Source organism: Ahaetulla prasina, chromosome 9, assembly GCF_028640845.1.
Source record: "Ahaetulla prasina isolate Xishuangbanna chromosome 9, ASM2864084v1, whole genome shotgun sequence".
In the NCBI taxonomy this organism is placed as follows: domain Eukaryota; kingdom Metazoa; phylum Chordata; class Lepidosauria; order Squamata; family Colubridae; genus Ahaetulla; species Ahaetulla prasina.
Window position 1 is genome coordinate 2,425,457 of NC_080547.1, and position 12,304 is coordinate 2,437,760.

Consider the following 12,304-nt stretch of genomic DNA (forward strand, 5'->3'; position numbering starts at 1 on the left):
GTAGCACCCGGTCGGTTCTCACGGCAACACTAACACGAGCCAGTCATGTGGCCCTGTGGCCAACAGGCCATTAGTGGGCCGTGGCCCCACAGGTTGGAGACCCCTGTTCTACAGCACAGGAGCCTTCATGCTCACCTCTTCGTCGGACTCAAACTGTACATTCACTCCGTAAGTCTCATCGATGTTGTCATCTGCAAAGGAAACCAAAATGCTCCAGTGAACAGAAGCAAGTAGAGGCCGTTCTCCACTTAGAACCATTCGTTTACAACGGCACTGAAAAAAGGCGACTTGTCACCCGTGGTCACGTGATCGAAATTCAGACACTCAGCGACTGACTCATATTTATGACGGTTGCAGGGTGTTGGGAGTCACGTGATCCCCTTCTGTGGCCTTCTTGATAAGCAAAGTCAACGGGGAAGCCGGATTCATTCAACAACCGAGTGACTAACTTAACAACTGAACGTCCTCGAAGGTGGTGTCCGAAATTTATTTATTTTATTATTTATTTTTTCGCATTTTTATACCGCCCTATCTCCCTAGGGACTCAGGGCGGTTTCCAGCCAGAATAAAACATACATATAAATACAGAATAAAACAACAATTAAAAAACTTTTTCAATAAGGCCGAGTATTTAAAATAGAAATATAAATAATAAAACCCCATTAAAACCAAATTCAAAATTTAAAAATTCTAAAATTCTAGTCCAGTCCTGCACAAATAAATAGATGTGTCTTAAGCTCGCGGCGGAAGGTTCGAAGGTCAGGAAGTTGGCGGAGTCCTGGGGGAAGCTCGTTCCAGATGGTGGGAGCCCCCACAGAGAAGGCCCTTCCCCTGGGTGTCGCCAGCCGGCACTGCCTGGCTGACGGCACCCTGAGGAGTCCCTCTCTGTGAGAGCGCACGGGTCGGTGGGAGGCAATCGGTGGCAGCAGGCGGTCCCGTAAGTAGCCCGGCCCTATGCCATGGAGCGCTTTGAAGATAGTTACCAAAACCTTAAAGCGCACCCGGAAGGCCACAGGTAGCCAGTGCAGTCTGCGCAGGAGGTGTCACATGGAAATGGCCAAAATTAATGAGATCACCAGCTTGGGAATCAGGAAATTCTTACCTACGTGTTGTTTCAAAACGATAGATAACCCAGTTTCTAACTTGACGAAAAAGGAGGCAAAATTTCTATCCACGTTCTCCGTGACCTGCACGACTCAACCTTAACTCACACAAACCTGCTTTAGGCTATCCTCAACTTACAATTTGTTTAGTGACCATCTGAAGTTACAGCAGCAATGAAGAAAGCGACTTATGGCCATTTTGCACGTTTATGACCGTCGCAGCAGCCCCATGGTCCTGTGATTAGAATTTAGGTGCTTGGCACAACTGACTCGTATTTATGACAGTTGCACCGTCCGAGGGGTCATGTGACCCCTTTTGCGACCTTCCGACAAGCAGAGTCAATGGGGAAGCCCGATTCATTTTAAAAGCCGCTTTACTAAGTCAACAACTGTGGGCAGAAAGGTGGTAAAGCCGGGGAAACTCATTTAACAACTGTCTCACTCAGCAACAGATATTGTGGTCGTAAGTTGAGGACTACCTGCATCTCATTTCTAAACTTAAAAAAAAAAAAAAACTTAAATTGTGTTGATTCTCAACATGGTTACTCCATCCACAGATTTCTCGTCTTGGTTGCCATTTCTGCATTTTCACCAGATTGGGATCTACATGCAAAGGCTTTCAGACATAAAACTCATCCCTTCCTTCCCCAACTGGAGTTTCTAGAAAGCTCCCTACCGTCCCAATACAACAATTAAGGTTGCTAGAAGTTTCCTATTATGAAAGTTAGCAACCCAACAACTACAATAGCTCAATCTTTAAAAATATATATTTTTTTCAAATCTTATAGATTTCATGATGAAATCATCAAAATCTTCTAAGATTTAACCATCTTGGAAACTTTGAGGTTTTGTGACAAGAAACAACCTCCCACCCACCCACCCGACTCTCGGCAGCGAACCAAATTTGCCCATGCAACCTCTTACCACCACATCGTGTTTGATCAAATCAAGAAAACCACAAAAATCAGACTGTACTATAAATTGCTCACCCCACCCTGGTCTTAATTCAGAATGAAAAAAGCTTAAAAGGAACCGAGGCCGCAGATTATACCCATATTCTGGATCTCCTTGTCTCCCCCATAATCTGTGATCTTCTTGCCCAGATTAACCAGTACGTGGTAACGGGTGTCATCTGTCTGCCCCAGCAAGAGGTCGATTTCTTTTCGCCGTTCCTTGTCTCGTAGCTTCTCATTTTTCAGGACAGCCAGCACTTCATCGGCAGCTCCGCAGAGAATGTCTCGAGGCTGCAAAAAAGAAAAACAAATTGACACCATTTCTTCTGTGCCCAGTTTAAGGGATGAAAACTTGAGAAAATTTATCCTGTATCATAGGACTTGTTTCTGGGACCGCATGCGCCCGTATTTGCCCCAACAGGAGAGGGCGCACACATTGAACAAAATCACCTTATGGGATCCAGGAGGGTTCCTGGGGTGGCCTTTGCTCACCCCAAAATACAGTTATTCTCCACACTGTAGGTCCGTGATGGTGAACCTATGGCATGTGTCCCAGAAGTGGCACACAGAGCCCTCTCTGGGGGCATGTGCACACCAGCTAGCTGGTCTTTGGGGGCGCCGGAAAATGGCCAAAAAAACCCCGGCCAAAAAACAGGCATGCCCGTGCCAGCTAGCTGGTATTTGGGTTTCCGGTGCTCCGGTGTGTGCAAAGACCAGCTGGCCGGCGTGCATGTGTGTGCTAGAAACCCAAAGACTAGCTGGTCTTTGGATTTCCGGTGCGCGCATATGCACACACATGCACGCATTATGGTTTGGGCACTTGGTATTGAAAAGATCCGCCATCACTCCCGTAGGTCTTTAGAAACCCAATTAAGAACCGGCTGCTTTATTGAGCCTTTGATTACACATAGTCTATTTTAGTTCTGTTTGCTAGTTTATTGTCTTAGTCAGCTTGTAATGATATATGTTTTCATTTGGTAATTGTTTTATTATTTTTGCATGCCACATTGTCTGAATTAGGAAGCCATAAACATGTTTCAGAAAGCGATAAGCCTTTGTGGAAAGACAAAATAATTAGAAGCAATTCTTTGATACTTCTTCAGCTACACCCCTGAGCGATCACGGTTAAAAAATAAATAAATCCAAAGTCAGTTCAAACACCAGGAATCATATCTAAGTGGGGCTATTGAAAAAAGACTAGATTAAGTTATCCTTAGAAAGGTAACAATAATGAGGCACCAGCTTGTTTTCTTTAGTACAGCATGTGAATATTCAACATTTAAGAGTCCCAGAAAAAAGTGGATCCCCCATTGAAGTAGCTTCCAAATGACGTGTTCATTTCACTCAGCTGACAGAAACAGCAAAAAATAAAATGGCTGATCGTCTTAAAAGTGTTAATGTAGCTCTATTTTATTTATTTCTTAAAATTTATCGACCGTTCGATTTTAGTGGACTCTAGAAAAACGATAAAGAATTTCACAAGCCGGTCTGGTTGTGTTTCTACACAAGAGCTCAATTGTGTTCTCCTGTGGTTTTTGCACAAAAATGCAAACACTGGATGCAAAGTAAGGTAATTGTGAAAGCTCACGTAGGACAAATTGTTTTTCACTCACCTGATCCCCCAGAGCAGCCTGAATGAAGCTCAGCAAAACTTCATAGGTTTCCCGAGTCTCCTTCGTTTTGGGTTTGTAGATAATTCCTACCATCTCATCAATACCCTCGGAAAGCAGTGTGTAGCCTTTCATCTTGTTTATGTCATGCCTGTCTTCATCACGTTTGCGTCTCCTAGGAAAATCGGGAGGAAGATTAGCTAGCAGTCAGAAAAGACACAAGAAAAGCTAGCTAATATACAGTCTTTCTGAGGGTTTATGTTATACACAAAGGCGCATTTTCTCTCTGTCCCAATCAAAGTTATTCCGATGTGAACAGTATTTTAATTACTCTGTACTCAGTCCAGAGTAATCCTTTAAAGCAGGGGTCTCCAACCTTGGCAACTGGAAGCCTGGAGGACTTCAACTATGCTGGCTGGGGGATTCTGGGAGTTGAAGTCCGCCAGGCTTCCAGTTGCCAAGGTTGGAGACCCCTGCTTTAAACCTGCCCAGTAACTAGAAATGCATCTCTTTAAACATCCATCCCCCCATCCTCTCTTTTGGTAACAATATTCTTATGCCAAGTTATTGAGAAGTTGAAAATCTATCCTCACTTTTGTATTAATTATCTTGATAAAAATATCGTCCAGCTAAGTTTTATGACAAAAATGTAGTTTCCTCGTCCATTAACCAATCTGTGAATTTTTAAAAAAATATGTACAAATATTCTTTACTGTTGATGGGATAACTGGTACCCCTATTATTCTACTTGGCAGTTATCATTTTTTGGAGTATAAGACGTACCTCCTCCCCCCTTAAAAGTGGGAGAAAATTTAGGTGCATTTTATAGAGCAAATGCAGGTGTTTCTGGCCTCCTGAACCCTCCACGCATCACGTTTTTGTACTCCCCGGCCCCCAGAACCACTCTGCAGTGCTCTGCACGGCCTGTTTTTGGCCTGCAGAGGGCTTCTAGTGGCTGGAAAGGGCAAAAACTATTTTTTTCTTGTTTTCCTCCTGTAAATTTAGGTGCTTCTCATAATCCGAAAAATACGGTATCTTGTACTAAGATTATGAAAACCTATCGCTCTGAGATCACCAAACATCCTGAAACCTAACCCTTATCTTAAAAGCACAAGAACAACCTTTTCTTACGTAGAGAGGAACATTCTAATTTGCTCATCTTTATCTGTTTGCAATTTTCTCTGCCCTAGGCCTCAACTTCTCTCAATTCATACTGCCTAATCAGATTTATTTCTTCACAGCATCTCCAATATCAACCTCTAGTTGAATATTGGAAGTTTTAATGCAAGCCAAAGTAGAGTTTTCCAGACTCTAGAAGTAGACCCAAAGGTGCCTTTTCAGGAGGCAACTGGACTTTGTTTTTTCTTTTGAAGACGTTTCGCTTCTCATCCAAGAAGCTTCTTCAGCTCCGACAGGATAGTGGGGAATGGAAGCTCCTGTCAGAGCTGAAGAAGCTTCTTGGATGAGAAGTGAAACATCTTCAAAAGAAAAAACAAAGTCCAGTTGCCTCCTGAAAAAAGCACCTTTGCGACAACCGTGACCTGGATGACTGAGAATCTCTACAGACCTCTAGAAGTAAAGTTTTCCAGAAGATGATCTGGAAACGTTTAATATTCTGAACAGCTGAACATGCTGTGCTGGCCCATCGGCATGCAACAAAAACTTCAGAATCGTAAGCAGAAGATACAATGAGCGTGTCAGATCCATCCCACTCTAGAATTCAATCAACTAAATATGGTATCAATAGGCAGCAAACACATCATTCTTTCCTTACTTTGCTCTTCTTTCTTCCTGCATCTGGGGTTTGGTCCTTTGGGCCTTATCACCCATGCGGGTGCCCTCCAGCTTCCCAACCAATGATAAGACCTCTCCCGTAGGCTCATCGCGTCTGGTCCGGTCAATCAGAGACCGGTCAGCTTGAAGCACAAGATTAGAGTTCTGAAAGAATTGCCACACAGACAAGAGAAAGTTGGGGGGGAGAAGGAGAGGGAGAAAGAAAGAGAGAGAGAGAGAGAGAGAGAGAGAGGTCAGCAAGGCTAGACAACTATTTCAAACATTTTTCTTAACATTTGCAGTCAGGCAGTGCCTAAACCGATCCCATTATAATTCAAAGAAAGGCACATTTTGTCAGGGTATGCATAGTCATAGACTGGAAGAGACATGGCAACAAGGTCAGCCAATGGGGGCTGTTTGCTGAGTCAGACCGCAAGGAGCCTGGGCATGGCTTAGCTTAACTACTGTACTAAAGCTGCATGCTGTGCTGAGCACTAAAACTGAAACTCCTCTCCTCTGCTTGTGTTTTGCTTGTATTTACTACCATGTTCAAAAACCTGCTTTTGGTATTGTATATTTATTTCATGTGTTATATTATACATAAAGATAAGTTATTGAATCCTGCCAAATCAGTTACTTGTGTGTGCTTTCTGGATGTGATTGCTGCTGCAAACTCTGACACATTTTCTATCGTTGCCCTGAAATTAGTCAATCGCCAAAGAATCACAAGCAGTGGCAGAAAGTTATGGCCGTGTTTTTTCAAAGCTGGCAATTTTAAGAGGGGGGTGAAGTTTCAAAAACATCGGCTGGGGAGATGGAGTTCCTTTCCCCTCAGGCTCTGCAGAAGTCAACCCAACCAAGTCCAAAACTCCCATTGCTAAGTGAGAGCGTTTTACCCCCATTTTGCGATCTTCCTTGACAGAGTTCTTGAGTGAATCACTACAGTTGCTAAATTAGGAACACGGTTGTTAAGTGAATCTGGCTTCCCCATTGATGTTGTTTGTCAGAAAGTCGCAGAAGGGGATCATGCAACCCCGGGATGTTGTAACCGTCATAAATGTGAGTCGGTTGTCTAGCGTCCTGATATAAGTCACGTGACCATGGAGAAAATGTTGCAAGGGTTGTAAGCACGAAAAACAGTCATAACCCTTTTTCTTTTCAATACTGTCGTAACTTCAGTCACTTAATGATCTATTGTTGTATGTACACTGAGAGCTTCTGCACCAGAGGCAAATTCCTTGTGTGTCTAATCCACTCGGCCAATAAAGAATTCTATTCTGTTCTATTCTCTATTCTATTTTATTTTTTTCCATTCGCTTTTTTTCTATTCCCTTTTTTCAATTCAATTCTATTCTCTTTCTTCTATTCTATTCTCTATTCTCTTTTTTCTATTCTATTCTCTTTTTTGTATTTTTTTTCTATTCTATTCTTTATTCCATTTTTGCAATTCAATTCTATTGAATTTTTTGTTCTATTTTTTCCATTCTTTTTTCTATTCCATTTTTTCAATTCAGTTCAATTTTATTCTTTCTTTATTCTATTCTATTTTTTCCATTCTCTTTTTTCTATTCTATTCTCTGTTCTCTTTTTTCTATTCTATTCTCTTTTTTCTATTCTATTCTCTATTCTGTTTTTTTCAATTCAATTCTATTTTTTGTACTCTGCTCTTTATTCTATTCCCTTTTTTCTATTCTTTTTTCTATTCTATTCTTTATTCCATTCTCATTTTCCTATTCTCTTTTTTTTCCTATTCTATTCTCTGTTCTATTTTTTTCTATTCTATTCTCTTTCTTCTATTCTACCCTTTATCCTATTTTTTTCTATTCTCTTTTTTTTTTCTATTCTATTCTATTTTCTGTGTTCTATTCTACTCATTTTCTCTACTTCACTCTTATCCTCTCTTCTCTTGGTCGTGAAGTCTGCAAACCTAGAGGGCCTCCATCCGCCCTCCCCCCACTTCTCTGGGTCCTGGCTTCCAGGCTGCTTGAAGAAATAGAATAGAATAGAATTTTTATTGGCCAAGTGTGATTGGACACACAAGGAATTTGTCTTGGTGCATAGGCTCTCAGTGTACATAAAAGAAAAGATACCTTCATCAGGAATCATGAGGTACAACACTTAATGATAGTCATAGAATAGAATAGAATAGAATAGAATAGAATAGAATAGAATAGAATAGAATAGAATAGAATAGAATAGAATAGAATTTTTATTGGCCAAGTGTGATTGGACACACAAGGAATTTGTCTTGGTGCATAGGCTCTCAGTGTACATAAAAGAAAAGATACGTTCATCAAGGTACAACATTTACAACACAATTGATGGTCAATATATCAATATAAATCATAAGGATTGCCAGCAAAACCCGCCTAAAGTCGCCTGAGGATCCCCAGAAGAGAAGAGAACCGGCCAGGCCTGCATCCCTCCCTCCCTCCCGGTGCCTGGAGCCACCTCCGGCCTTCCCTTCCCTTCCCTCTCGGCCGTCTCCCTCCATCGCCCCACCACCACTTTGCCGCGAGGCCCTTCCCGTCACCCTGGCGGGGCCCAAGGAGGAGACAGGCCCACGGAAGCCCCGCACTCACCGCCTTGTACTCGTACTGCAGGCTCCGGGCGGTCACGTCCGCCATGGCGACGCCTGCTGCTCGGGGGGGGCCCGGCCGCTGCTTCTCCCTCCTCCGCCTCGGCTCGGTTGAGCCTTCCCCGCCTTCTCCGGGTCTCTCTTCCCGAGCAACGCTTCCCTCACGAACAGCCGGAAGGAAAAGAAAAAAAAACACACACAGAGAGACACGGTTCTGATCTTCCGGTTCCGGGTCAGCTCCGGAAGTCCTTCCTCTCTCTTTCCGGGCGGGCGGAGGGGAGAGAGCGTGACGTACGGATCCCTAGAGGCGACATTCTTGTGCACGCGCGGTTCTTTTCGACTTTTCGGCGGCTCTGTGGGTTCCTCTTGGGCGGGGATAGCGATGATTTTAAAAAATAAATAAATAACGGAGTGGGGAAGGGCCCTTCGAGGTCTTCTAGTCTGACCACCACCACCGCCCGCCGCTGAAGCAGGAGACCCTCTACCATGCCGGACAAATTATTCTCCAATCTTTTTTTTTTTTTTTTTTAAAGTCTCCGATGATGGAGCAGGGGTCTCCAAGCTTGGCCACTTTATGGACTTGTGGACTTCAACTCCCAGAATTCCTCGCCCAGCGCATGCGCATCCGCTTGGCTGAGGGATTCTGGGAGTTGAAGTCCACAAGTCCGTAAAGTTGCCAAGGTTGGAGACCCCTGCTCTGGAGGCAAGTCATCCCACATAGAATAGAATAGAATAGAATAGAATAGAATAGAATAGAATAGAATAGAATAGAATACACCTTGGAAGGGACCTTGGAGGTCTTCTAGTCCAGCCCCCTGCTCAAGCAGGAGACGCTACCTACACTGTTTCAGACAGGTCCAGTCTCTTCTTGAAAGCCTCCGGTGATGGAGCATTCCCCCACAACTTCTAGTGGCAAGCAGTGAATTGTGCTGAATCCAATAACCGGACAACTATTAAGAACCCAAGAATCCAGAGCAGCTTTTAAATTGTCCCAATTATTCACATCCCACTTTTTTTTAAAAAAAGGTATTGAGGACCTGTATACTGCACGAGTCAAAAAGAGGGCTGTGGAAATATCTACAGACTCCTCGCATCCTGGACATAAACTGTTTCAACTCCTACCCTCAAAACGACGCTACAGAGCACTGCACACCAGAACAACTAGACACAAGGACAGTTTTTTCCCGAAGGCCATCACTCTGCTAAACAAATAATTCCCTCGACACTGTCAAACTATTTACTAAGTCTGCATTACTATTAATCTTCTCATCGTTCCCATCACCCATCTCCTCCCACTTACGACTGTAACTTTGCTTGCTTGTATCCTTACGATTTATATTGATATTGTTTTCTGATTGCTTATTTGTTCCCTATGATTATCATTAAGTGAATTCTTGATGAAGGTATCTTTTCTTTTATGTACACTGAGAGCATATGCACCAAGACAAATTCCTTGTGTGTCCAATCACACTTGGCCAATAAAAAAATTCTATTCTATTCTATTCTTGGCGGTAGAGCTGCGGATGCTTTTGGAAGAAATGTCTTGGATTCAGGTCTCATTGTGGCCTTTGTTGGCTTTGATCACCTAACGAAGGACCTTCATAAGAAAGAAGTTTCCATTCTCCTCCAGTTTTCACCAGCGTTGATCTTGTTGACCAAGAAATCTTTCTATACCGGCTCCCCATCAGTTCTCATGGGGTTTGGGGAGGGCGTGCTTTCTGGCGAGTATCACATGATCAGCCAGGTGACAACCCAAATGTCCTCCGCTTACAGACTGATTTCACTGCACCCTTATGCTGGAGCTGTTTATCTTCACCTCTAGTTAACTAGTCCCAATCTTGTTCTGTCTTTGTTCTTACATGAATTATTCATTTTAATGACAAGCTTTTAACTGAACTTTTCAGTTACACTTGGCCAATAAAGCTATTCTGTTCTGTTCTGCCTTGTTCTGTTCTGTTCTGTTCTGTTCTGCCTTATTCTATTCTGTCTTGTTCTATTCTGTTCTGTTCTGCCTTATTCTATTCTATTCTATTCTGTTCTGTTCTGTTCTGTTCTGTTCTGTTCTGTTCTATTCCATTCCATTCCATTCTATTCTATTCTGTTCTTATTTGGGGGGGAAAAACCCTGAAAAAGCAGGGTTCAAATACTGTAAATAGCAAATAAGGAACTGCATTCCCTGAGAAAACCCACGAATGCTCTGAAAAGTGTGCACATCGCTTGACAGGGGCTGCTGCGGCCTGACTCTGCAAGCCAGCCACAGGTTACCTGATCTTCTGTGTACTGGCTCAGATGCTATGTTTGATTCTCCCAGTTGGGCAGTCGAGCATGGAGAAGATCACAATCTGGATGAAGCGAAGTTCTTTGAGGACATGTCACACTGACCTCTTCCAAGTGGACCGAGGAGGGCAAGGTCTGTTTATATGTGTTCCATGGTCCCATCACTTCCTTTGTAGTGGGACCAAAATACACTCCCAGCATTCTCTCCAGAGACTCTGTGTCCAGGAGGCTGATGACTTGTTTACGCCAGAGATATTTTTAGATGTCACCAAAAGGCCTCAGTTCACCAGTCCCTGGTGTGACCCAGAAGATCCAAGACCCTTTGCGGCACTAATATGTGCCCTTCTTATAACAAATGCCATTGACCTAGGAAACCTACAACCAAGACCGTACCCCACATAGTCATCATCTTATGCTCAGAAAAGTCACATTTGGAATTTATGCAAGGGGATGAAATGGGGGTCCCCTTTCTCTTCCTTGCCCGTCAATTTGTTCAGCTACATAAAGGTAAAAAGTTAGTTTCCCCTCGCACATATGTGCTAGTCGTTCTCGACTCTAGGGGGTGGTGCTCATCTCCGTTTCAGAGCCGAAAAGCCAGCACTGTCCGAAGACGTCTCCGTGGTCATGTGGCTGGCATGACTCAACACCAAAGGCACACAGAACGCTGTTCCCTTCCCACCAAAGGTGGTCCCTATTTTTCTACTTGCATTTTTTACCGGCTTTTGAACTTCTAGGTTGGCAGGAGCTGGGACAAGTAACGGGAGCTCACCCCATTATGCGGCACTCGGGATTCGAACCGTTGAACTGCTGACCTTTCAATCAACAAGTTGATCATCTTAGCCACTGAGCCACTGCGTCCATTCACAGAGATGATAGAAAGAGAGAGAGGGGGTAGGTAGGTAGGTAGGTAGATAGATAGATAGATAGATAGATAGATAGATAGATAGATAGATAGATAGATAGATAGATAGATAGATATAGATGATATATATTAGATAGATAGATGGTAGAAGATAGATAGATAGATAGATAGATATGAGATAAATAAATAGATAGATAGATAGATAGATGATAGATAGATAGATAGATAGATAGATAGATAGATAGATAGATAGATAGATAGATAGATAGATAGATATAGATGATATATATTAGATAGATAGATGGTAGAAGATAGATAGATAGATAGATAGATAGATATGAGATAAATAAATAGATAGATAGATAGATAGATGATAGATAGATAGATAGATAGATAGATAGATAGATAGATAGATAGATAGATGATAGGTAGGTAGGTAGGTAGGTAGGTAGGTAGGTAGGTAGATAGATGATTGAGATAGATAGAGATAGGTAGGTAGGTAGGTAGATAATAGGCAGGGGGAGAGAGAGAGAGAGATAAAAGAGAGAGAAAGAGAGAGTAGGTAGGTAGGTAGGTAGATAGATAGATAGATAGATAGATAGATAGATAGATAGATAGATAGATGAGAGAGAGTTAGAGGACAGAGAGTGAAATAACACAAATCCTAAAACATAGCAGTAAACATTTCGGGAAAATAACTAACTCTGGGGTTATAGTTGGAGGAGAGCTACTTTCAACCTCCATGGAGGCAAAGGTTGCCTTCAGCGATTGTGAATTCCACTCTCTGGCGACACGCTGAGTGAAGGAGTATCTCCTTTTATTAGTTCTAAATTTATCAACTGCACTTCCAGATGGATAAGGCAAAAAGGACACGATTAAAGGCCTCCAGATAGTTTTCAAGGACATTCTTCATTTGGAAGGACAGCAGAATTCGTAGTAGAGAGGCTACTCTCTAGACGTGATGGGGGGCGGGCTCAGCCTAAGATATCTAGAGGGCACCTGGAGGGGAAGGATGGATTATGGGGATTAAACAAATAGGGCTCCCATCTGACACCTTCAACTGCAGAGCAGGAGGACGTTCTGAAAACCGTCCGCCGAACAGAAGAGGAAGGAGAAAATCGGTTGCAATGCTCTGCAATGCTGGTTTT

At 42.9% G+C, this 12,304-nt stretch overlaps 1 protein-coding gene across 2 annotated transcripts in view; it reads right to left on the reverse strand.

Annotated features, from left to right (window-relative positions):
• Positions 1-8,205, reverse strand: part of SNRNP200 (small nuclear ribonucleoprotein U5 subunit 200) — a 52,881-nt gene extending 44,676 nt beyond the window's left edge. The window contains exons 1-5 of one of the 2 annotated variants that reach the window (XM_058194076.1): positions 8,022-8,205; positions 5,441-5,604; positions 3,670-3,841; positions 2,155-2,347; positions 136-191 (exon numbers count right to left, since the gene is read on the reverse strand). In XM_058194076.1, the coding sequence (XP_058050059.1) occupies positions 136-191; positions 2,155-2,347; positions 3,670-3,841; positions 5,441-5,604; positions 8,022-8,066 (630 nt within the window). In that variant the 5' untranslated portion in view covers positions 8,067-8,205. The remainder of the gene's footprint in view (positions 1-135; positions 192-2,154; positions 2,348-3,669; positions 3,842-5,440; positions 5,605-8,021) is intronic. The other variant, XM_058194075.1, reaches the window with a different exon arrangement.
• Between the last annotated feature and the right edge of the window lie 4,099 nt (positions 8,206-12,304).